Here is a 27,694-nt window from a genome sequence, read left to right on the forward strand (position 1 = left end):
ATTGAAAGAATTATTTTTCTGTGACACTGGCGCATCCCCATTGATACCCACCAACCAAAATCAGTCTGTCTTGGATGTCTGACCAATGAACTGGCTCACGTGCCATTGTTGGGCTGTCCACCTGACCCCCCGGCACCAACCTGCACCTGTTTTGTGGTTTTCGTAGGCCCTAGACCTTTGTCCCTCCCTCATTTTGTTTTCGTTTCTTTTCTTTTCTTTTCTTGCCTCCCAAACACGCTGTACTTGTGGAAAGTAGAAAGACAAGTATCATATGTGTTATTGAGATGGCAATGAATCAGCAATGATAAAGGCAGTTTACGAATAATGATGTCCATACCTAAAAAAAACAATAGCAAGAAATTAACTTTTCTCATTCAGACTCTTTCCCTTGCAAAATCTTCACAATCCCTTTTACATCCAGACCTTAATGAAGAATCTAATGCAGTAATTGAGTCCTCCTGCATGCTAGAAAATCTATGGTCTATTTCTTCATCATCCGGAACAAAATCATTGTTATTGCCATCAGGGTCAAATCCACTTATGGGTAAATCTTCATCTTCAATTTCTTCTTCAGGTTCTGAAAATTTTTGATCAGTGAAACCAAATTGTGTTCCTGAAAGTTCCTTATTGTGGTGAGAATCAAATTCACTTCCGAGCGATTCCTCATCTTCAAATTCTTCAGGCTCTGAAAGCTCGTGATCAGAACAGGATGAGAGGCCATCATCACTATCCGAACCAAGAGCGTCTCTGCTTGTTTCAGACTTTTTAGGGTTCTTGGTTGTTTTTCTTGGACTGTCAAGAACTGAAATGGGGTTCCGATCATTAGGGTCACCATACAATGCAACATGCCTGCAGTAGAGCTCTAATTCCTTCTCAGCAATGGCAATGAAGCGCCTCACAGACTCAAGTGATTGCTGGTACTTCGATTTTTCCAATGCCTGGAGACAGGAAAAGGCAAAAGTGTGAATCTCAAGTGAGAGATGAGTCCTGATTTTAGCAGGATTCAGCAAACATATATAATTTGAGAAAAGAGGTTCAATCAAAAGAGACATTGGACACATCTTTCTTTCCTTTGCTCCACTTCAAGTGGGTAAAAAAGGACTAAACTAAGTCAATATATCAAGAAAAAACAATAAATACAATTCCTCCCAAATTTAAAAAACAGAATGATGACGACGGTGATTAATTATTAGCGAGAGGATGTTTTCTTCAATTTGCAAAGTTCATCCCAAAATCGGCTTTCCTCATCACAAAGATCAGAAATTTATAGGAAATTTATAGAACTATTGTTTACGAACTACAGAAAAAATGCTGGAATACACACCCTTTTCTTGGATAGTGTGTCGATTGGTGACATAACTTCTGGCTGCTCATAGTTCTTTCCACGGTAAAATATTATGGTGTTATCTCCAATTATCTGAATCGGGGTTCCACCGCTCAATCTAGCGAGTTCCTTGGCATACTCGTGTACTTGGCCAGGCTTACAAGGCTTGCAGATGACCTTGACAGTTTCATGCTTCTTCCAATGCATATGCATATTTAGAATAACACCTCCGAAAATTCCTCTTCTGCCTATTGGTACATAATTAGACCTTTTCTGGGCCATCTTTTTCATATAAAATTGTTCCTCAGCAGTCAGGTCACCCGGTTTAACAGAAGGACCCTGTTGTTTGGGAACTTCATACCGCTCGAGTCTTTCAATAAGTAAGGCTTCCTTAATTTTGGCCTGCAATGTGGGGAAAGAAAATTACAAAAGCAATATCTGAGAAAATTTTAAGCTTCAAACACATACTAAGCAATTAAGTCCATGGCCACAGAAGTCAAAGACCTCACACAAAAAAATTACAGCATAGTTTGTGCAAATTGAAATGGGAACTGAATAAGGACATATGCAGAGGAGAACTTCACTAAACTGTCGTGGGAAACATGATATTATGCATCAGCCTTTTAACTTTGAAGGAAACTCTGGCACATTCCCTTCATTTTTCCTATATCTGGAAGAAAAAAAAAAGCACCATTTGATCTGGGATTGGAATGAGAAAGCAAAATGTGTCAACCAACCACTCAGCAATTTAGTTTAAAAAATTCCGGGAGAGGGGGGGGGGGGGGACTTGAATACGCCTTAACTTATTTAAGCAATCTAAATTATTTATGTCAAAGAATGTCTTGCTTTTGAAAATGATTTTCTCTTTAGAGGTTGCTAAAGGAGGTTTAGAACCCATCTTTCAGGAAATATATATTATCTTAAAACCAGGGCTATGTCCTAAGATGGAATATAATTTAAATTTTGGGAATTAAGGGAATAATAGTTATTCTTTATATATTCCTAATTATTTCATTTAACATGTAATAAGAAAGAAATAGATGTCCCCATGATGAAATTTGGGAATAGTTACTCCTCGTCTATTTCCTTATTATAGACTCATAAAATGTTCCACATTGTTATTTGCTTATCTTAATTATTTCATTCAACATGTAATAAGAAAGGAATAGACGTCCCCATGATGAAATTTGGGAATAATTATTCCTTGTCTAATCCTTATTATGGACTCATAAAATGTTTCACATTATTATTTGCTTTATTGTAACAACATAATTTCATGTAGAACTAATTGTAATTGGCCTACTAAAATTAATTTATTCCTAAGAATAGGCATTCGGCAAACTAAACGTAACCTTATGAGCAAAAATGGTAGATGCTTCAGCAGAGCTGCAGACCAGGTTGTGCCTGTCGCCATTCCCAGGCCTAGCAGCTGACCCATGAATGGAGAGTTGCTCCCACTCACAGACTCGGAGATCTCGGTTGTCCTAGACTGGACAAGGAAGTAGAGACCTTAGCAGGACTGTGGAGGGAATCTCACTTGGTCTTTTCTAGGGTTCGTTATCCACAAGATAAACCTTATGAATGCCTCTTGACTCAATTGTCCATTAAGCCAGAGTCTGAACTCAATAAGTTAGGAAGTCCAAACTAGAGGAATCAGGATAGACTGTTAAAGCATACTTATTAAAAACACCGCATCGGCTCAACTAAGCAAGAAACTTATTACCTACTGGTAAGAGGAGAGATCAAAGATGGAACTACCAGCTTCTAGTTGGAAACGGAAGGAACAGGCTGCCTTTTGTGATTTCTATTGATCCAGAACTGTGAATGGTGAGTGAAAGGCCAGGATATTAGATATAAGTATGCAGTGGAAGGATGATCCTTTTCATTTTTGCTGTAGAAGTTTACTTGGTCTTTCATGTGCTAGATCTCGAATAGCTGCAATGAAATGCTTCACTGATGACACAACAAAGAGATGTGTATGAATGACAACAAAACCTCAGATAAGGAAATGAATGTGAAAGCAACCTGATAAATTTTAGGGTGAATTTGTCCAAGTGTGGAATACATGTTCATTGTGGAATTGCTTGTACTGACATTAGGAAATGGTTATGAAATTTCCTGTTTGCAGATACAAATCTTCCAAATGATTATTTTTATTGATAAAACATATCATACTTACCAAGACATTGTATTGAAATTTCAAAAGGCCAAACAAAAAAATGTGTAGTGGCAAGAGACATATGACTCATCTGCACTGGTTACTTGAAAGTTGTATGTTTCTACAGATCAAATTATTAGAGCAGCAGGAAAAACTAAAGAATAGGTGAACAGAAAATTGAGAGGAAGAGTGTAACTTCAAGATGAAATAGAAAAACAAGACCAAAAGCCCAATGAAGAAGAAACCAAAAAGCAAAAATTTGATGAGCAAGGAAACTCCAATAAAACACTCTAGAGAATAATATCTCTCATGAATAATGTGTTCTCTAAAAGTTTCCCCTAAGTTACCAGAGCCTGAAGCTACTGTGGAAGTGGTAGCAAAAAAGTGAGCAATAATGTTAATACACTTCACTTGCATTTATTTATATAAAATATATTATAAAGAGTGTGTTTGTATACTAAATATTTGTAATATTATGTCTTGAACAAGTAATAAAAAGTCCTTACATCAACAATAATGATTCTGTAGCCCAATTGTAATCAGCTTCCTTTACCCCTTCAAAGAGGCTTGTCCAAGTCCCTTGCACCATCCACTTCTGGTACAAACACATAAAATGTTTAATCTTTGCCCATTTTCATGGACTCGATATCTCAATTCAGTGATTTCCAATGTATTCTTTGCAACTCCTATTCTTTTCAACCAATCGGCAAAGGCTCCACACGACATAGTTATCCTAACTCCTAAAGTACCCTCCAGTCCTAGAACCATAGTCATCGAAACCTCAAAAATAGAATGCACTATGATCCAGTTTATATGTAAAATAGTAAAAAGTCATGTGTGCCTGTGTATCACAGTAGCCTGCATTTTACAGTCAACGATAAATTACCTACTAGACATGTATGACCTTATTTTTTCTAGCTGCTCCCACAAAAAAAAGATAAAATAAAATAAAATAAAATAATAATAATAAATAAATAAATAATTTGGACATTGAAAAGGATGTTCTCCAAACCGATGCTTTGAAAGGCAAACTGGCGAAGGCCTTAAGACAATGTGCTTTAATCCTTATGAGCCAAGGCATAAGCCTTAAAGCATTGAGGTGTTAAGTCTTTTTAGAATTTTATTTTTTTGATAAAAAAATGTAAATAAATTAAATATTTTTAAAAAAAAATTAAGAAAATTACAAATAAAAATTCAAAAATCAAATATAATTTGCAAACTTCTTGTTGAGCACTCTAAGAAGTAAGAATATTAACTCAAATTCATTAAGTAAATCATGCCAAGATAGTTATTTAGCATTGCAAAGTTCAAATTATTTTCATGATCTATGAAGCAAGTCTCAATTATTTTGGAGAAGTTGAGATTCAAAAGTTTTAGGGATAACATTAAGACATTCCTTCGTGTAAACATATGGTTATAATTTTCTTTCCAAATCTAACTAGAGATTCAAACACCCAAAATGCATAAGCCTCAACTAAAAAGGAACAAAAGGCATGCCTTTTGTGCAAATACGTGAGTCTTGGTGTATAATCTATTGGACTTTTTGGATTTTTTATTTTATAACATGCCTCAAGGCATTTTGAGCATGCCTCATCTTGAGGCAGTCTGGTGCACAAAGCTCCTGCGTATGCAGGGTCCTAGAAAGGGGTGGACCACAATGAGTCTATAGCCTCATCTTGAGGCGAGCCTCAATATTTGGCACTTACTTTGTCATGTAAATTAACTTTACCCATTCTGCAGTTTAAAAAGATACGTGCAAAATCAATCATATAATCACTATTCTATGAAAAGCAGCTAGACACCCAAAGGCTTTGTCTCACTATTGTTGAAGTTAACGCAAATAAATAGTAAAAACTAGAGTTATATTTTGTTTCATTTTATTTTATAGGGCAAAAGACACTAACCTCCCTTGAGGTTTGACCAAAAGACAATAATCTCCCCCCCCCCCCTAAGGTTTCAAAAATTTCACGGACCTCCCCTGAGGTTTCAAAAATCCCAGGAACCTCCCATGAGGTTTGTCAAAAACACATAAATCTCACCTTGTATTTTGCAAAAACACAAGTTTTTTTAGGGGAAACTTGTGTCTTTTTGGCAAACCTTAGGGAAGGTGTGTGGCATTTTTGAAACCTCAGAGGAGGTTTGTGTCATTTTTGACAAACCTCATGGGAGATTCTTAGGATTCTCGAAACCTCAGGGGAAGTCTCTATCATTTTGCCAAACCTCAGGGGAGGTGAGTGTCTTTTGCCCTATTTTATATTACATATAACACAATCTTAACTCATGCAATGAGATCATCTTTCATAAATATATCAAAACTGCATTCCAATTTATTATGGATATGAAATAACAGAGTATTTGGCACTTACTTTGTCATGCATAACTTTACCCATTCTGCAGTTTAATAAGATGTGCCCAAAACCGATGATATAGTCACTATTCTCCAAAGATAGCTAAACTTTCAGAGGCCAAACAAACTATTCAAAACCAACTAAGGAAACCATCCTAGTCTTGATCCACTAAATCTAACAGACATCTATAATCTGCATGACACTCCTCATGTTTCACAAAAGGTCAAGGAGTTCAACTTCAACAGGTTTTCTTGCTCTAGAAAAGGGAAAATTTTGTCGTAAGGCTTTTGCAAGTAGTCCCATCCCCATTTGCCGCACTGCCAAAAGGACTCTCAAAGTTAAGTCTGATGATTCTGATCCCAAATCCAAAGCTCACAATTAAGAGCCATAGACTTGTTGTATGAAATAAGCAATGCCTTGCCTACGCTAATTTAAGGGAGGGAGGAAATGGCATTTTAAGTCATAAGTAATTGTAGATCCACAAAAATAATGACACTGGTCTTTCAGATATTGAATACCCTTCCTCCCCTACAACTCAAAAGAAATCAAAAAACATACCTTCACAAAAAAAGCAGAAAACACACACACCAAAGGTGCGAGAGCCATGAATAAAAAAAATGCAAAAAAAAAAAAAGAAAGAAGAAGAAGAAATCCTCAGGCTGTCTAGTAATTCTCAAGCTCCTAATTTTTAAAGAGAGCATAAAAATACAAAATAAAATAAGACATCCCAAAAAAAAAAAATCAACCATCACTAAATTTCTTTAATAATTGATAGGCAATAGGTGCTTGCAACTCTGCATAAAAAATAAAATAAAATAAAATAGAATAAAAGGCAATCCAAGACATGTCCTGGTGTTGGAAGGACGTTAGGATTCATAATCGACTTCAAAGTGAGACTAAAAGGAGTTTACATCCAAAGTTGACGGCCGACTCAGTTGCCTGCCTAATGCGAGCACAGAAAATTAGGACATTGATAGGTATAAATACAAAATGGTTTGCTTTTTTTTTTTTTTGGTGAGATGGGGGGGATAAGTTTTTCAGAAATGGTTAAATGGGATCCATGTTAGATGAACTAATATCAAGTAAAATGGCAAACTAAACATAACCTTATGAGCAAAAATGGTAGATGCTTCAGCAGAGCTGCAGGCCAGGTTGTGCCTGTTGCCGGTCCCAGGCCTAGCAGCTGACCCATGAATGGAGTGTTGCTCCCACTCACAGACTCAGAGATCTCAGTTGTCCTAGACTGGACAAGTAGAGATCTTAGCAGGACTACGGAGGGAGTCTCAATTGGTCTTTTCTAGGGTTCCTTATCCAGAAGATAAAGCTTATGAATGCCTCTTGACTCAATTGTCCATTAAGCCAGAGTCTGAACTCAATAAGGAAGTTAGGAAGTCCAAACTAGAGGAATCGGGATAGACTGTTAAAGCATACTTATTAAAACAAGGACAGCATGGGCTCAACTAAACAAGAAACTTATTACCTACTGGTAAGAGGAGAGATCAAAGATGGAACTACTAGCTTCTAGTTGGAAACGGAAGGAACAGGCTGCCTTTTGTGATTTCTATTGATCCAGAACTGCGAATAGTGAGTGAAAGGCCAGGATATTAGATATAAAAAGCACTTCCAGCAGAGATGATGACTGTGGCCTTGTACTTAGAGACAATGTTCCACTTCTAAATCAGATAGATTCATATCTTAAGTTTGATCATAAGTTCTTCATCTGAAGTTCGACAATAAGTTCTTTCAAAAAAGAATTGACCATGGTCCCTTTGTTAGAGGTGTTCCAAAAATGTCTGCAATCGAGCAAATAACACTACAAACAAATGGATGCGTACAAATTGAAAAATGAAAAAATTTGTATTTTTTGTTGTGATCAGATTCATTTTTCTGAAGGTTATCAAGCAGAAAAGACTAAGTTTGGCAACACTTCAGTGAATTTTCCTATGCAGTGGAAGGATGATCCTTTTCATTTTTGCTGTAGAAGTTTACTTGGTCTTTCATGTGCTAGATCTCGAACAGCTGCAATGAAATGCTTCACTGATGACACAACAAAGAGATGTGTATGAATGACAACAAAACCTCAGATAAGGAAATGAATGTGAAAGCAACCTGATAAATTTTAGGGTGAATATGTCCAAGTGTGGAATACACATTCATTGTGGAATTGCTTGTACTGACATTAGGAAATGGACTCTTAATTGTCTCTCTCAAGTCTCAAGTCAACTCTCTCATCTCAAAGCTTATTCAGCAATTGTACTCTCAACTAGTTATGAAATTTCCTGTTTGCAGACAAAAATCTTCCAAATGATTATTTTTATTGATAAACATATCACACTTACCAAGACATTGTATTGAAATTTCAAAAAGCCAAAAAAAAAAAAAAATGTATAGTGGCAAGAGACATATGACTCATCTGCACTGGTTACTTGAAAGTTGTATGTTTCTACAGATCAAATTATTAGACTAAAGAAAAGGTGAACAGAAAATTGAGAGGAAGAGTATGTAACTTCAAGATGAACTAGAAAAACAAGACCCAAAGCCCAATGAAGAAGAAACCAAAAAGCAAAAATTTGATGAGCGAGGAAATTCCAATAAAACATTCTAGAGAATAATATCTCTCATGAATAATGTGTTCTCTAAAAGTTTCCCCTAAGTTACCAGAGCCTGAAGCTACTGTGGAAGTGGTAGCAAAAAAGTGAGCAATAATGTTAATACACTTCACTTGCATTTATTTATATAAAATATATTATAAAGAGTGTGTTTGTATACTATATATTTGTAATATTATGTCTTGAACAAGTAATAAAAAGTCCTTACATCAACAATAATGATTCTGTAGCCCAATTGTAATCAGCTTCCTTTACCCCTTCAAAGAGGCTTGTCCAAGTCCCTTGTACCATCCACTTCTGGTACAAACACATAAAATGTTTAATCTTTGCCCATTTTCATGGACTCGATATCTCAATTCAGTGATTTCCAATGTATTCTTTGCAACTCCTATTCTTTTCAACCAATCGGCAAAGGCTCCACACGACATAGTTATCCTAACTCCTAAAGTACCCTCCAGTCCTAGAACCATAGTCATCGAAACCTCAAAAATAGAATGCACTATGATCCAGTTTATATGTAAAATAGTAAAAAGTCATGTGTGCCTGTGTATCACAGTAGCCTGCATCTTACAGTCAACGATAAATTAACTACTAGACATGTATGACCTTATTTTTTCTAGCTACCCCCACAAAAAAAAAATAATAATAATAATAATAAATAAATAAATAAATTGGACATTGAAAAGGATGTTCTCCAAACCGATGCTTTGAAAGGCTAACTGGCGAAGGCCTTAAGACAACGTGCTTTAATACTTATGAACCAAGGCATAAGCCTTAAAGCATTGAGGTGTTAAGTCTTTGGAATTTTATTTTTTTTGATAAAATTTGTAAATAAATTAAATATTTAAAAAAAAAAAGAATAAAATTACAAATAAAAATTCAAAAATCAAATATAATTTGCAAACTTCTTGTTGAGCACTCTAAAATGTAAGAATATTAACTCAAATTCATTAAGTAAATCTTGCCAAGATAGTTATATGGCATTGCAAAGTTCAAATTATTTTCATGATCTACAAAGCAAGTCTCAATTATTTTGGAGAAGTTGAGATTCAAAAGTTTTAGAGATAACATTAAGATATTCCTTCGTGTAAACATATGGTCATAATTCTTTCCAAATCTAACTAGAGATTCAAACACCCAAAATGCATAAGCCTCAACTAAAAAGGAGCAAAAGGCATGCCTTTTGTACAAATACGTGAGTCTTAGTGTATAATCCATTGGAGTTTTTGGGATTTGTTATTTTATAACATGCCTCAAGGCGTTTTGAGCATGCCTCATCTTGAGGCAGCAGCCAGGTGTACAAACCTCCCGCGTATGCAGGGTCCTAGAAAGGGGTGGACCACAATGAGTCTATAGCCTCATCTTGAGGCGAACCTCAATATTCGGCACTTACTTTGTCATATAAATTAACTTTACCCATTCTGCAGTTTAAAAAGATATGTGCAAAATCAATCATATAATCACTATTCTATGAAGAGCAGCTAGACACCCAAAGGCTTTGTCTCACTATTGTTGAAGTTAACACAAATAAAATAGTAAAAATTAGAGTTATATTTTGCTTCATTTTATTTTATAGGGCAAAAGACACTAACCTCTCTTGAGGTTTGACCAAAAGACAATAATCTCCCCCCCCCCCCCCCTAAGGTTTCAAAAATTTCACGAACCTCCCCTAAGGTTTCCAAAATCCCAGGGACCTCCCATGAGGTTTGTCAAAAAAACATAAACCTCACCTTGTATTTTTAAAAAACACAAGTTTTTTTTAGGGGAGATCGGTGTCTTTTTGGAAAACCTAGGGAAAGGTGAGTGGTATTTTTGAAACCTCAAAGGAGGTTTTTGTCATTTTTGACAAACCTCAAGGGAGATCCCTAGGATTTTCGAAACCTCAGGGGAAGTCTCTATCTTTTTGCCAAACCTCAAGGGAGGTGAGTGTCTTTTGCCTTATTTTATATTACATATAACACAATCTTAACTCATGCAATGAGATCATCTTTCATAAATATATCAAAACTGCATTCTAATTTATTATGGATATGAAGTAACAGAGTATTTGGCACTTACTTTGTCATGCATAACTTTACCCATTCTGCAGTTTAATAAGATGTGCCCAAACCGATGATACAGTCACTGTTCTCCAAAGATAGCTAAACTTTCAAAGGCCAAACAAACCATTCAAAACCAACTAAGGAAACCATCCTAGTCTTGATCCACTAAATCTAACACAGACATCTATAATTTGCATGACACTCCTCATGCTTCACAAAAGGTCAAGGAGTTAAACTTCAACAGGTTTACTTGCTCTAGAAAAGGGGAAATTTTGTCATAAGGCTTTTGCAAGTAGTCACATCCCATTTGCCCCACTGCCAAAAGGACTCTCAAAGTTAAGTCTAATGATTTTGATCCCAAATGCAAAGCTCACAATTAAGAGCCATAGACTTGTCTTATGAAATAAGCATGTCTTGCCTATACTAATTTAAGGGAGGGAGGAAATGGCATTTTAAGTCATAAGTAATTGTAGGTCCACAAAAATAATGACACTGGTCTTTCAGATATTGAATACCCTTCCTCCCCTACAACTCAAAAGAAATCAGAAAACATACCTTCACAAAAAAAAGCAGAAAACACACACACCAAAGGTGCGAGAGCCATGAATAAAAAAAATGCAAAAAAAGAAGAAGAAGAAGAAGAAGATATCCTCAGGCTGTCTAGCAAATCTCAAACTCCTAATTCTTAAAGAGAGCATAAAAATACAAAATAAAATAAGACATCCCAAAAAAAAGAAAATCAACCAACACTAAATTTCTTTGATAATTGATAGGCAATAGGTGCTTGCAACTTTGCATAAAAATAAAATAAAAGGCAATCCAAGACATGTCCTGGTGTTGGAAGGACGTTAGGATTCATAATCAACTTCAAAGTGAGGGCTAAAAGGAGTTTACATCCAAAGTTGACGGCTGACTCAGTTGCCTGCCTAATGTGAGCACAGAAAATTAGGACATCGATAGGTATAAATACAAAATGGTTTGCCTTTTTTTTTTGGTGAGATGGGGAGGATAAGTTTCTCAGAAATGGTTTGTGCTCCATCAAGTAAAATGGGATCCATATTTACTTTGAATATCCACGTTTCAGAAAGAAATTGTTCTCTATGGAAACACAAACAATCCTTATACCGTTAAATTCCTTGGAAACACAAACCCATACCCTAATTCAATACGTAGTCATTGGCTTCTCCTCAACTCCTTATTGCTGAAACTCTTCTCAAAATTTTCAATCATATGGCACCATTGACAGGAGTTTTAGACATGAAGCAGTGAACCAGGAGATGGACTAAACAAGAGTTATTAAGTGCTACCTAAAGACCACTTCAGTATATGGGATTGACTGTCATGACATTGTTCAAAACTTTGGAGGATACTGGTCAAAAATCATATTCTGGGTCCAACTAGATTGCCTTAACAGTCAAACATCAGTCACATTTGGCCCATTTTCAATAGTTCCACAATGGGCTAACCAAGTTACAAGCAATCAAGAAATTATCCAAGTTGTTTGACTCTATTGCAACAATGCTACCTATCCCAACGAACTTATTCTGATTCAGCTGCAACAACAGAACAGAAGTTTTAAGGCATGTCAATACAAAACATCAAATTGATCAAAGTGTTCTAAAATTTGCCTTTAGGAACTGGTTCTTTGCTTTCTTGAATTGAAAGCAGTTCCTTCTTTGATTTTACTAACACTGTAACATGCATGCAAGAGCAAAGATACAATTCAAAGAATGTGCAAGCACATAAAGAAAAGTTTTATAATGAGACAGTTCAGCTATGCCAGCTTCTTCCATATGATCACAAAAGAAAACCTAACAAAAGTCCTATCAAGCGAACAATTCAATAGTTTTCATCTCTTCAATCTTTTCCTTGATGTGTACATAACGCATAGCAAAATCAACCACAAAAAATAAACTACAACCAAGTCAATGACTACACAAGCACAAGAATATATGGATATATAACTATAAATCTATACATGAGGATTACCAACTCTAGTGTCCACTTTTTCTAAAATATTCCTATATAAAATTGGTTAAAAGTAAAAAACAATGACAATGTAAGAAATAATATATCTCATTATAGGAGGAAAAAAATTGAGCCAATCAAAAGGTGGCAATTCAAATCAAGTGCATCGAGAAGGGCCACATAAACGGCCAATTCAAGCACTCCGCATGTTGCTAAGAAATCTAGTTGATTAAATTTAATGACCGATTTGAGGCCATCATTTGACATTAAATTAATCCACATGAATGCCAATAAGCACCAATAAGAATTTGTCACAATGTCCTAGCTCCATTAATGATGATACTAGTAATCCAAAAAATTATTGTCAGATGTCATCAATTGGTGCTTTAAATGACATCACAATTGCCAACAACATGATTTCATGTGTCACTTATGCCCCAATATGAATCCACATAACTATCCAATTTTAGACAAATAAAATTAAAATATATGGACTTATGGAGTAATACTAAATAGTTCCCACATATTTCCTAATGAGGACAAGGATGACTCTTTCCTACAAGCCACCAAAAAGTTACCCTCAAGGATTTGGGGGGAATAATCGAGGAAGTGGGAAATTTCTAACAAATTCAAGCCTCAAAAACCTATGAAGAACTCCAACCTTCAAGCCTTTAATCCCTCAAGAACATCAAGAACAAGACATCTCAAGTGTTGAACTTCAAGTTTGTTCATGTTCTCAAGCTAATTTGACCCCTTCTACTCAAACTGGAGGAGAATTTCTTAATTCATTTGAGACCAAATCATTTAGCCCCTTGATAGGAATTTTTTATGAAGGGGAGCCTAGGCACAACGATAAAGTTGTTGCCATGTGACCTGGAGGTCATGGGCTCAAGAGATAGAAACAACCTCTTGAAAAAATATAAGGTAAGACGGCATACTATAGACCCAACATGGTCTGCCCCTTCCCCAGATACCGCATATCGAAGAGCTTTGTGCACCGGGTTGCCCCTTTTTTTCCAATAAGAATTTTTCAAGAAGGAAGGAATCAAAATATATACTTTTTGAAAAGAAATTCTCAAACATTGTAATCCCATTCTTAAATTTAACATAGCAGTTTGTCACTTAAATTTCTTGTCTATTTTGATTGAAAATTTTTTATTCGTGTGTACACTCACAACTAACTATAACGACTCATTAACTCAAAATTACCTATAACTCTTCCATCCATAACTCTTTTTAATATCCTAAAATATCTCCATACAAATTATAAATTTCAATCAGAAAACTACTATTACTTGACTACGTTTAACCAGCAGTTTACACTGAATAATACTAGTGAGATAAAAAATCATAGAAAATAATTAATTATAAAAACATAAAATTAATTAATTAATTCGACTTGTAGAAATTTAAAAAAATTTAACGAAGAGATACAATGCATATGATCAAAACTAGCTGAAAATGCCCACCTTTTCAAGCTTGTACTTGATTCTCTCCTCAGCATTGGCAAACCTCTGCTTCTTCTTACCCTTAACCGTGAGCCGCCTGGGGTCCCTCTTATTGGCGGCTTTTCTCTTCTGCTTCTCCCTCATTCTCTGCATCTTCAACCTCTTCTTTGTCTTCCACTTCTCCTTCTTCGGAGGGTCCACTTCGCGGGTTTCGAACTTGGTCTTCCCTTGGGATATCACGAGATTCACGGAGCCGTGGCTCAAGTTTCTGAAGATCCATGGAGGGTTTAAGCGGTGGAATGGAGCCAAAGGCTGAGAATGACAGAAAATTCGCTCTGGGTGGTGGGTAATTGACCTGAAGCAGGAAGAAGAAGAAGAAGACAGTGAAATTGGGTGTGTGCGCGCGCAAGCGAGAGGGAGGGAGAAAGAGGGGGAGAGAGATTACCTGGAAGACAGGGAAAATGAAGAAGTAGGTTTGAGGAGCGAAGAAAGAGAAACTCTGCGGAGGCTACGAAGCAAGAGAAAGAGACTTCCCATACGAGAGAGAGAGAGAGAGAGAGAGAGAGAGAGGGGGGGGGGGGGGGGAGGGGAGACTGTGAGCTACAATTTGAAATTAAGCGCAGAAGGAAAGCGCCCCAACCCTAACTTCCCCACCAAACCTCTGCAGAATCAGCTGCAGCCCAAAGCATATAGCCTTCGCCTCCATAGAAGAAGAAGATGATGAGTTTGGGGTTGAGGTCAACGATGGTCCAGAGAAAGGAGGCGCCGGAGATTCAGGGAGAGGAGACGGCGAGGCTTCTGATGCGGCACCGGCGGGTGGCGGTGGCACTTCGGCCCTTAAGTCTTAAATTTTTTTTCCTATTTTTTATTTCTTTTTCCGAATAAAAGACCTAAAATTTTGATCAAAACAAATTGCAAACTTCATGAACTTCCTTTAAAAATTTTAAAAGTCATGAATTTTTACGAAGCTTAAATTTTCAGATATTTAATTTTATTCATAAACTTAATAATAAGTTAACGGCAAATATAACTAACCTCGGTATGTAATATTATATTTTACAAATTTATCTATTCTTTTAAACAAATTGTCTTCTATATTTTTAGGTAAAATAATTTCTAATATATCTCCACTATTTCCCATAAAAAAAATTATTAAATAATTTTAAATATAAATTTCTAAAATATCTTTGCCACGCCCTCAATTCATTAGGTTCGATTCGAGCCCTTTTATATTTATTTGACTTTTTAAAATAAAAAATTTCCTTAAAAAATAATATACTTTAACATAATATTTTTAATACAAATGTCAAATTTCTTAGTAGATAGTTTGAATGATAATTTTAAATTTTTATTATGATAAAATTATAAATCTTCTTGCTTTGTAGTTTTCTAAATAATGTTTTTTATTTGAACCGAGAAAATTATCAAGAAAAATATATCATCAGCTTTCAAAATATTATTTTTATGCCCAAATCATAAGACTTTATTATAAGTGGAAAAATTTGTTTGTAAAATGATAAATTTGAAGTCTAAATATAGAAATATTTGTAAAAAATGACTCAGATGATAAATTTAAGAAGTTAAATAATCAAAATTTGAGTATTAGGAATTACGACTTTGTATTTGATATAATACTCTGATATTTAAGCGAAAAATGATAGAGGGATAGACTAATCATGTCAATGAATTAGTCAAATGTTCAAAGACTTTCAAACACCATCCTTTCAAAAAAAAAAAAAAAGGTGGGGGAAATCTCCACAAATAATCCAATTTTGAGCAGGAGATTATATGATTTTCCAATTTGTATGGATACCATTTTTGTAATGTCAAAAAAGTCAATACTAACCAAGTTTTTGCGATTACATATATATATATTTGAAATATTTTATGCTATTATAAATTTATATGAGTGGAGATATAAACTTAAAAAATATTAGAAAAATGAAAAAAATATATTTGAACAAATCCACTTTTTAATATTTGATTGTCTAAAATAGTATAAAGAAAATAATATACATTAAATTAATAAAAAAATTTAATTTATTCCTATCAGTATTTGATACAGAAAGAAAATATGTTAAATATAAATATTCTGCATTTTTTTTTTAATGTTTCTAAACAAAAGACTTTATCTAAATAGAGAGTAAAAATACTAAACGAAACCTAATTTTTGATCCATCAGATTTGCAAAAAACTAATTGTGATTTTGATAAATTGATAATGTAGACTAATATCCAGTTGGAAACCTTACTATAAAATTATGTTCACCATATTAAAACTATTATTTTAAGTTGATATCACAATTTATTTAAATTATTTATAAGATATTGACAAGATTTAATTAAGTAGGACCATTGAGATTGTCAAATTGAAACCAAAGCAATAACAAAGTTGGAAAAATAAAAAATAAATAAACAAAACTGAAAACATGAGCCAAACAACCACAAAAGAAAAAGGTCTGGTAATATTATTATTTTTTATTTTCTATTTAAATTTTTGTACAATGGAGAAATTGATATAAAAACATATTCGATTTTCTATTTCTATTAACAATTTTCAGTTATTTATGAAAAACTAAAAATCAAATTTTATAGTTTTTAATTGTTTTGGCAATATTTATTTAAATAAAATCATTCATTTTATTCATAATTTTCAATTTAAATTTAAATAAAATTATCATATAAATTAAAAATATAATTCAAAAAAAAAATGCCCATAATTTTTTTTAAAAAATAAAATAATAATAAAAGTCATTAAAAGATTGTTCTTGTGGTGTGAAGTTTGAAATATAATAATTAAGTAAAATAATTATAATAATTTTAATTTTTGATATCATATTTACAATTTATATCATTTTATTATTTTTCTTATTTTAATTTTTATTTGATTTAAAGACAAAGAACGAGCATTTGTTTGATCAAGTTTTTAATTTATTTTAATTTTAGAAACATTAAACAACAGGATGGTTGATTTTTAATTTTTATTTTCCGTTTTTAATTTTTTATGATTTTTGGCAATGATACCAAACAGCGGCCAAGATTTTAGGATATTTAATTTCTTGAGGAAGAAAAAAGTAGAGGAAAAATGAGATCATTTCTATATGATTGGTAGGTAAGAAAAGAATGGAAAATGATAGGAATTGAATTAAATTTATCATTTTGATTTCATCTACTTTCCATTCAAATTTTTATTCCATTCCTTTCTCACTCCCGTTCCATCCCCAAACAAAACAAGACCCCAAACAAAACAAGACGATCAAACTCATTCAATACCCTAACAATCACTTTACAGTTAGCAACACAAATAGCAATGTTTAACCATTCAAATTAACACTGCCACAACATTAATCCTTCAAATTAATACTGCTAATTTTATACTTTGCCTGATATTCATCATCATAGTAACACTAAAATTAACATTGATAATATAATCTGCAATATATATACATTTCTAACCTTTCTCACCAGGCCAAAAATATAATATCCACCACAGAACAAGCTAATTTGAGGGATTTCCAATACGATGTCCATTTTGCGTAGTATTACCAATAATTGAACCAATTTCCCAGCAGAAACAAAACGCAAAAAGCGAAAGTGATGCAGAAACAGTAAAGAGATTATGGCATCAGTGCTTAAAAATGAACAAAGATGAAAGCTAGTAAACTATTGATGTTGTCAACTCTTACACTTTCTACAGACCAAGTTGTTCATATGTGTTTTCTTTTGCTAGCAAATTAATGAACTTAGTCAATAGTGACTCAATACTACTTCAAACCTTGATCCATTAGTTGTTGGTGATATTTTTCAATGTTGTATGACTATTCTTGAGCGTTGACAGCGTCAGTGAATTCGATAACTAAACAAAAAAAAGACAGTAAGGTTTCATTTGGAACTTGGAAAACAGCGAGGAAGAAAATATGCACTGATCCCCTTTTAGAAAATGAGAATGAATATACATATAATGTATATAGAACAAATCAACAAACAAAATTTTTATTTCGCATGCTATTAACCATTAAAGGATAGATATTTTTTGACATTGTATTTTCCCAAGCCTGACTGATTGATTTTCAGAGATCAAAGATGAAGCTCCTAATTATAAAATGTGAATGTCATTATTAAACTACATTGCTCCATTCTTCGTAGTCGACAAAGAAATTTTCATTATTTAATTGACTGTGCATGCAGCTCTGACAAAGATAATTTCTTTGCAGAAAATATAACAAGCTCTTTCCAGACATTAAAGATGTTTCTGAAACAAGAAAGCTGAGAGAGAAGAAAGACGACTTTTGAAAACTATGGACCTCTTTGCTCAACATAAGACCCAGAAAGTCCAGAAGTCCCAAGAACAGTAACCTGCAAGAGATCAATAAAAATTAATTAACAGTTGTTCAAGGCAAATAGTACTTAGGGTGTTATTACAGCACATATGCATTTTAATGAGAACACAAGGTGTTGTGGCCAATTCAAAGACAATTGCAGAATAAGCACATTTCAGACAGGATGTACAAGTTCCCCAACTCAAAATTTACAGAAAAAGCAATGGTGCAGGACATTAATCTAGGATCTGATAATCAAAGGGCAAGTGTTATCACGGTATATGGACATTTTAATGAGAAGTTGAGAACACATGATGTTATGACCAATACAAAACACAATAGATGCAGAAATAAACACATCTTGCACAGTAGGTAGCCCTTCCCGAACACAAAAATTCAGGAAAATATAATGTTGGGCATTAATCCAAGGATCAACAGATCAAAAGCAAGCATTAACACACAATATATACATTCTAACGAGCACATAGGTGAGTTGTGACCAAATAAAAATACAACATGTGCAGAAATGAGCATGTTTGGATAGTAAGTACACCTTTCCAAATAAATAATTTATATAAAATAGTGGGTGCTTGTCATTAATCTAAGGACCATCAGATAAAAGGGCAAATGTTACCACAGCATATACACATTTTAATGTGTTGTGACCAATTAAAATTACAACAGATGCAAAAATAAACACTTTTTAGATAGTAGGTATGCCTTCACAAACACAAATTTTACAGAAAAGTAGTGGTGTTATGCATTAATCAAAGGATCAACCATTTGATTGGCAAGTGTATCATGGCATATATGCATTTTAATGAGCACCAAAGGTGTTGGGACCAATTCAAAATACAACAGCTGCAGAAACAAGCACAACAGTAGATACACCTTACCAAACACAAAATTTACAGGAAAAAAATAGTGGGTGATGGGCATTAATCTAAAGGACGTGTGGGTTTTTACATTCCATCTCCTCCAAGACACACAAATTTTAGAAAGTAGAAAATCGTTAAGAAAGCAGAGTCTTTATGGGTGGATTTCATATACATAGGTGAGCACCAACTTGACCAAAAAGCTTAAGCCATTAGATCTTGGGCCCAACTATATATATAAGCACCCATCTTCCCCTCTACTTTCTCCATATGTGACAAACTCACAAGTAAAATTCTCAACAACATCCCTCTCACTTGTGAATTGGACCACTCCCCCTTGAACAAAGGTCTTTACTTATCATGCAACCAATTAGAAGCCACTATTCAACCATGAGAAAGGACACAAAACCTTAGGAGTCCGCTCATCTAAGATATTAGCATCCTAAGGATCCACTGCTCCTCTTCTATGGGATTGACATTTGTAGGAACACATGCATGAACACTCAAACCCTACTCGGACCATCGACTCTAATATCACTTGTTAGGAAAGAGGAGTCTTTTTGGGCGGACTTGATATATATAGGTGAGCACCAATTTGACTCAAAAGCTTAAACCTTTTGGATCCAACCAAGTACATAAGCACCAATCTTTCACTTTATTTTTTCAACATGAAACAAATGCACAAGTGGAATTCTCAAAAGAAATCTACAGATTTAATGATTATGATATTTTTTCCAATCAGTTTGCTATAATCCATGCTTCAAAGAAACTATCTGTCTAGCTAGATCAGTGCATAATTTCTAATTATACCTTCCCCCACTCAGAACCAATGCCGCTGCACCTCATCTTCAAGTGTATCATCTTTGTCCCCAACTCAGTCTCTACTTTCTTTCGCAAATAGGCCTCATCATTGGATCCAAATGCATCCAAATATGCAGTGTACCGTTTATAGACAGTTTGAAGAGCATTTGCAAACTCATGTGACAAGGGCTTCACATTCTGCGCCAAATAAAAAAAATAAAAAATAAATAAATAAGGCAACTTATTCCATATCAAGCTCAACCTCAAACTTAAAAATTCAAAATAAGCTCAACCCTTTTGCAGTTGCATAATTCATTTATTCCAAACTAAGCTGAACAAATAACCAAAACATCCAACTGCAAGAATCAAGTCATCGTTTTCCCACACAATTTTTTATTACCTCGCCACTCAATCCAATGCTGTCATCAATTTCCATTCTCAAAGATACAAGAATCCCACCAAACTCCTCCACTGCCTCCGCCGCGCGGAAAACATTCGCCAGTGCTTCCTGTCCAACCTTGTCATCGGTACTTTTAGACAACGCATTCTTCGCATCGTGAATTACTGTGTCTGGGAGCTCATCCCAACTCGCAGCCATTAAATCCTTGAAAACATTACGAATTTCAGAGTCACTTATGACAGGCAAATGGGTTACGTCTTGGCTAAAAGCACGACTACTTCCGATTCTTGATTCAAAAGCAGACCCGCAATCTGCCCAAAAATGCCACTAAATCAGAAATTTTTTTTAGGGATTGTTGGATCCAAAACACGTAAACTCAATAAACACATAATCAGACCAAAAAGAAAAACTAAAAACAAAAAATAAAAACCTAAAGATGAATGAAAGAGTACCAGAAAGCGGAGAGAGGCGAAAGAAGAAGCTCCTGGAAGTGGAAGAGCTGGGAATACCACGGCGAAGGTGGTGGAGGTGGGAATTGCTGGCGGCGGCGGCGGCGGCGGCGGAAGTAAAAGGGCGAGATCTGAAGCACGCCGATCGACGGATGGATCTCAGAAGGCCCAGCCTCTCCATTTGCCGCGAGGAAGAAGCGTAACAATTAGAAGAAGAAAGAAGAAGAAGAAGAAATAGAAAATAACAAGGGAGTGATTTATTGTTATTTTCAGGTTTGATGTTGCCAATGATTTGCCTGCTTTTGGGTCCAATGGACCAACTGTAATGGGCTCAGGCCCAATAATATTCAATACATATTATTTCTGTTGTTATTTTCAGGTTTGATGTTGCCAATAATTTGCCTGCTTTTGGGTCCAATGGGCCAACTGCAATGGGCTCAGGCCCAATAACATTCAATATCTATTATATATTACTTTTATGAAAGAAAAGTTATATTAACTCCATTAAACCACATAATAAGAAAATAGTTTTTATATTAAACATTAATGTTTACTTTTTAATTTTTAAAAATAGTTTCGAGAGTCATAAATTGTGAAACTATTGTTTCAATATTCTTTTAGCAATTTTTCTTCAACTTTATGGCTTTAAAGTTTCAACCTTAGCTGTCTTTTCAAGCTTAAATTTTGAAAGTCACATTTTTAGTTCTTACAAAATTTCTTTTAAAGCAATAGTGAACTATTACTAATTTTACTTTACTAATTTTTTGACTAAATTATTTATAAGGTTTAATTGTTCAATTTTTTAGTATTTAAGACCATGAATTCAATCCATGTCTAACATCCTATTACAATACCTATAAAAAAGGTATAATTCATAACTTTCACATACACTTGACCTTCTAACACTTCTCCAAACATTTTTGTCCTCTTCCTTCACTTTTTTTTTTCTAGATAAAATATTTATTTATGCAAAAATTGAGTTCAGTTGGTAAGCTTTTGGTTCAACGAGCAGCTCATTAGTAGCATAGATTGTCAAATCTTGAAGACAAAATGTCGAGTACTTGCTACATTGTTGAAGGCGGAGAATTCAATTTTAAGACAACATAGTTTTTCTCTTATTGTCTTGATAAAAAAAATATTATTGACATTTTGATATGTGAAATTTGATTTTTGGTTAGCCAACAAAGAAATATTTCAATAATGGAGGAGCCTCTTGAAAAAAAGAAAAAGAATTATGGTAAGAACTCTTTTACAATTGTAACTATAATGGAAATGTGAGGATTTTGTATTATGCAATGACTTGCAGGCATAAACTCTTTCTCCTCTCTGTGGTTGGCACGTAACTCGAGATAGTTAGCTGATTTCGAACCTTTGAGACTAAGTATTTTCTCACAAATTAAGTTATTTATAAATAACTTGGCCTTTGGTGTTGAAAATTTCATTCGTGAGAATTGTTTCTATTGCTGCCAAAAATCGCACGATCTTTACGAATCGTTCCTTGATCATGATTACCTAAAAAGAAATAAATAAGGAGGGCTTGGAGGACCCGAGGTGTACTCCGGGAATCACTCTGATGCCTAAGTAAGAGATTTGCGTGAGAGGTTTTATACAACAGTAAATTATGTAATGATGAGATATCTTACTGACTCACTCTGAAATGGGCAAGCGCAAAGGCTATCCCAAGTATATGAGTTCTGTCACGTAATAATTAGTCCCAAAAGGTCAGATTTGATTTCTTGGGGTTTTTGAGAGTTTGTGATGAAATTAAGATAAAGTGAGCCATAAACTAAAGACATAACATGCTTAAACAGAAAAATAACTGTCATGCAATTAAACAGACCAACCAACTATGTTGACCCAATATAATCCATTCAACCATTCAAATAAATGATAACGAAATCAAACAAGCAAAATAATCAACTCTTTAAATATTCAAATGATGAACTAAGAAAGAAGACTTCATTAATCTCATAAAGACATTCAACCATTAAATGAACTTAAACAAGGGCCTAAACAAAAATGAACTACACCTAAATAAAGTATTAAACAAAAATAAACTCAATGCAAAGAAAGTCTTAAACAAAAATGAACTAAACTTAAACAAGATCTTGAGAAAAAATAAACTAACTTAAACAAAGTCTTAAACTCAACTAAATACTTAAACAAATTAACTTCACATTAAAATGAGCTTAAATGAAAATTAATCCAACAATAATATGTTCCATTTAATATTAAAATGACATTGAAGTTTAAACAAAATAATTAATTAAAAGAACAAGAAAACAAGAGAGAGAGAGAGAGAGAGAGAGAGAGAGAGAGAAAGAGAGAGAGAGAGAATAAACTAACAAAAATTAAGCTAATAAAAATTATTCAACAATAAAATAAACTAAACATTAACCTAAACAAACATGTAATTTCAACAATAACTTTTAAATGGAAAACAAAGTAAACTCAATTAAAACAATGTAAGAGAGAGAGAGGGAGAGAGAGTGGCAGGTGTGGTTCCCAAGCTGCTGACCGAACAGCAGCCCTCCCTTTCCTTGTCTGCGCACGACTCCTCTCCCCAAAACTCTACTGCGACTGCCCCTTAAAGCAGACCACCCTTTTCGGCTGCTCCCTTTAATGCACGACTCCCCTCTCTTTTGTATTCGACTCTCTTTTTTATTTTTGGGACCCCAGCGCACGGCCTCTCTGGTCAAGCCTTACGTCTCCTTCACATGCATGCATGGCCCATGCAACTCTTGTATGGAGCTGCTCACCGCCCATATGTATTCTTTTAATCCCCTACGCAGCAGCTTGGTTGAATGGCACGACCCGCGCACAGCCGGCCTCTAATTCCAGCTCTCGACCAAGCAGCTCATGGATGTCTCTCAGTTCTTCCTCAAGTGATGATTCCTCGCGCTCACTTCCTTATTTTCTTGTTGCATCGTCCTTCTTTTGTACAGGTCATTCGCCTTCAATGCCTCAGCAAGTTTCAATGCCTCAGCAAGTTCATTCTCAAGAAATTGAATTTTTGAGAATGGACCACTGCCAGCAACTTGAGAACTTTTGTAAGGACGAACCCAAATGGATTCCTAAACATAAATGTTGAGCGGAAGCAAATAAAACTTAATTATTACTTAATATTACCAGAGCACTAATTGATTTCATTACATCAATAGCTTCAATATCATCAAAAAGAAAACATTTAAAACGTAACCATTTAATATTACATCAATATTATTTCTAATAAGTCTTTCTAATCCCCACCCATGCATTTGCTACTCCTCATTTCTTGTATGCTTTTCAAGGTTATCTGAAATGCAAAATAACGATTGGGGTTAGACGACGTTCAATAAGTAAATAAGATTATTATTAGTGTGTGGTCAAAATGAACTTTCATAATATCATAATTTCATAAAATAACATTTAATACTATAACTTCAAAAATGCTCTTAATATAAATATAAATTTAAAAAATTTATATATAAAACTTTTACCATCAACTACAGCTGTAAAATTTATATAATCATATACTGTTTATATTTTTCCTTACACGTCTCCTTTAAATCATCATTTAGGTACAAAAATTACCATGTTTACATAAACATATATTTTTCCTTCAAATCATCAATAGTTTTATACACGTAATTAAATATGTGTATACATATACTGTAAAAATCACTCTTAGGTCTGTTAATTGTAAGTCATGTTTACCCCCATGACTGAGTTGTGTAGTCCGAAAACTGGACTTAACTAGCTGGTTGGTCAAACTAAATCAACGTACATCATCATTAAGTGAGATTTTCCCTATTGAGTCCTGATCTGACCTAGGTGTGCACTCAGGAGAAATCCACTGTCATATAAAAATCATTCTGTAAACAGCGTGGGTGTACTCTGACCCATTTAAACTTTAAGCTGCGGTACCAAACATTCGTAATTTTCTGTATCTTCTGAACCATAAGGGGTCTTGAAAACATCTTATTATATAATTTATACAATTAAAAATAATATCATGAAGATATCATTTTTACTCATATTTTCATGAAATACACAACGTAAAAATAAACTCATGTCATCTTTACTCATATTTCATAAAATATGTAACCTAAAAATTAACTCATGCCACACGATTTTCGTGTTAAAAATATTTTCTTAAATAAAAATTAATGTTGTAAAACACACGATGGGTTTAGAACATTTCATAACTCAAAAATAAATGCAAGTATATTAAAGATAAAATGGATATAATCAAATAAACGTAAAAATAAACTTGAAAAAAATTTATGAAAATAACTAACATAATCAAATTTACTTACAAATAAACTCGACTATAAATTTTAATAAAAATCTGATATAATCAAATTTACTTACAAATAAATTCGGATACAAATTTTAATAAAAATCTAATATAATCAAATTTACTTACTCTTACTTAATTTCGTCAGATGATCACAACGAATATCTCTAAAAAATGAGATCGAAAAGAGTGAGTGAGTGAGAATTTTAATTATAACTTCACCACTAATTCTTTCACTTACTAATCTTTCTCTTCCTTTAAAAATTTTTTTGTGAAAAATTAAGGCTTCCTATTTATAGGAAAATTTTGGGAAAGAAAATGGAATTTGTAAAAGTGTGGGGAGAGATGTGAAATTATACTTTTTTTGAATAAAAAAATAGACAAGGAATGTGCATGTAATGGGCATGGGATGGGTTTGAGATGAGAGGTATGGGATGGGGATAGGGGTACATGTGGGGAAAATAGGAGTACTTGCCGACACTCTCATTTAATTAATTAATTAATTAATTTTTTAAAAATTATTATTATTATTATTATTATTATTATTTTTAAGTTATGTCTTAGTATTTATTATGAAAGAAGAATTAAATTCGAATTTCAAAAACTCATATGGACCCCACACGGTCTTGTGAGTCCTACAACACTTCGAAACCCAAGTGAGCCCTACGTAACTTCAATAGTCCTCGCATGATCTTATGGGCCCTACACAGTTTCGGAACTCATGTGGACCGCACAAGGCTTGAGACTCATGTGGGCCCCGCGTAGGATACCTATATTATTATTATTATTATTATTATTATTATTATTATTATTATTATTATTATTATTATTATATCATATATTTTTACAAATTATGTCAGTCAAAACATTATTTTATGTATATGTACTTATTTACGTGTACAAACAGTGTCTACCCTTATTATCTTATGAAATTCCATTTTGATCAGGCCGACCTTTAGGGAGCGATTGAGCCGTAATAGTCTCTGAGCACTCGCTTAAACAAAATCTGTCTTAGGCATCAAACATGGAATTAAAGATTCTAACAGAGAAACACTTTCGTTTTAATACAAACTAAATGACCATTATTATTATTTTACATTTTTTGGGTTATTTCTCATCATAAGTGGCATTAATATTTTCCATGTATGAGACGATTTCCTTCCCAATGTCCATGCTTGAGTTTTGCTCTTGTTGTGAGGCACTGAATTTTAGCTTGTAGAATTGTTCCATGGTTGCATTTTTTTTCAAGTGACCAGGATTAGAAACTTTTGAACTTATGTACCCTGCCATAATTAAACACAAGTACTTGTCAATTTACGTGTAAAAATTCAAATATTGTAAATTGAGCTCGATGCTGAAATACTGAACATAATTAGGCATTTAAATGAAATATAATCTTTAATTCATGATTTTAAATGTCTAATTATGCAACTTTGACGCATAATCACTTACCTTTTTGCAGTGCTCCCCTTTTATATTGGCGAGGTTTGACCCTTAGGAGATTCTCCATTTATGGGCGTGTTTATGGTGTTTGGCGTGAATCCCTCCAATTATTACAGCATTGGCGTAGATCGCTCTAGTCATCATGGTGCTGATGTCAATTGTTCTAGTCGAGCAATTGAGTTGGGTGGTAATTGCCCTCATCATTGTTGAACTCTAGTCTCCTTTTGACTTATGTTAGGTGATATATTTGGAGTATATCAGTTGCCTCCCTTACAGTTTCGAATTTTTGAACCTTGTTTCCAAAGTTTGAAAGTTGTCCTATCTGTCTTAACTTGTGGGGAGCTGTCTCTATAGAGACCCGAAGAATTATAGAAATTAAGTAAATAAAAGAAAGGAGAGAAAAGGGATTTTTCAAAAAAAAAAAAAAAAAGGATTCAGCAGGGTCTCATCGTCGAGTGCAGAGTGCTCGTCGATGAATAGGCCTCTTGGGCTCATCGACGTGGATGTGTGTCTCGTCGATGAGACATTACCGAGAGGGGTTAGCGAAGCCTAAATTTCGTCGACTAGGGTTACAAGTTCATCGACGAACTCCCTTCATGGACTCATCGACGAGGTGACGTGTCTCGTAAACGAATCCGCATTTTATAAATATCCTAAACTCGGGGTTTTAGCGAGAATTTTTTTGCTTGCAAGTATTTCTCTCTAGGTTTCGTCTCCCCCTTTTTCTTTCTTCATTTTCAGCTTTGTCCTTCGTCGGTTTGACGATCGGAAGCCGCCACGTTACTCGTGGGAAGATTCTCTTCAAGTCTGCTGAGTAATTCACTGGTTAGGCCAACTTGGGCACTATTCCAAAATCTGGGTAAGTTGGTTATTTTAAGTTTTTGGTGTTTCTGGACTGAGGAAAATGTTTTAGATAGAATAATACTGAAGTTTTGTTGGGGAAAATGTAATTTCAGGATGTTGAGTTAGGAACACCACAAGAGTAGGTTTGGTTAAGTGTGCAGGCTTCTCAGTAAGACAAGTAAGGGGATATATTAAGTCAACATTTTTCATGAAATTATTTATTTATTGTTATACAACATTTATTTTTAGGAAAATATGTATGTTATAGAACTATGTTTGGGAATCTTGTTGTTGAACAGGGAAAATGGTTTTAATACATTTCGTAAGAAAACAAGATTTTAGAATAAATTATGAGTTTATAAGGTTATGTACATTTGTATGGCATGAGT

At 34.1% G+C, this 27,694-nt stretch overlaps 2 protein-coding genes across 3 annotated transcripts; both read right to left on the reverse strand.

Moving 5' to 3' along the window:
- Positions 1 to 253: 253 nt before the first annotated feature.
- LOC131150976 (uncharacterized CRM domain-containing protein At3g25440, chloroplastic) lies at positions 254 to 14,775 on the reverse strand. Of its 2 annotated transcripts, XM_058102106.1 has the most exons (6): positions 14,557 to 14,775; positions 14,343 to 14,426; positions 13,919 to 14,252; positions 1,325 to 1,726; positions 424 to 938; positions 254 to 337 (listed from the first exon to the last, which is right to left on the reverse strand). In XM_058102106.1, exons 1-6 carry the CDS (start codon positions 14,601 to 14,603, stop codon positions 316 to 318), a joined length of 1,404 nt encoding a protein of 467 aa, XP_057958089.1. In that variant the 5' UTR covers positions 14,604 to 14,775; the 3' UTR covers positions 254 to 315. The 2 variants fall into 2 exon arrangements, with proteins under 2 accessions (XP_057958089.1, XP_057958088.1); XM_058102105.1 differs by having other exon boundaries at positions 295 to 938.
- Positions 14,776 to 18,039: 3,264 nt separating this feature from the next.
- Positions 18,040 to 21,058, reverse strand: LOC131150978 (succinate dehydrogenase subunit 5, mitochondrial-like). The gene is made up of 4 exons (XM_058102107.1): positions 20,744 to 21,058; positions 20,292 to 20,602; positions 19,901 to 20,089; positions 18,040 to 18,252 (listed from the first exon to the last, which is right to left on the reverse strand). Exons 1-4 carry the CDS (start codon positions 20,919 to 20,921, stop codon positions 18,193 to 18,195), a joined length of 738 nt encoding a protein of 245 aa, XP_057958090.1. The 5' UTR covers positions 20,922 to 21,058; the 3' UTR covers positions 18,040 to 18,192.
- Between the last annotated feature and the right edge of the window lie 6,636 nt (positions 21,059 to 27,694).

This window comes from Malania oleifera, chromosome 3, assembly GCF_029873635.1.
Source record: "Malania oleifera isolate guangnan ecotype guangnan chromosome 3, ASM2987363v1, whole genome shotgun sequence".
NCBI lineage: Eukaryota > Viridiplantae > Streptophyta > Magnoliopsida > Santalales > Ximeniaceae > Malania > Malania oleifera.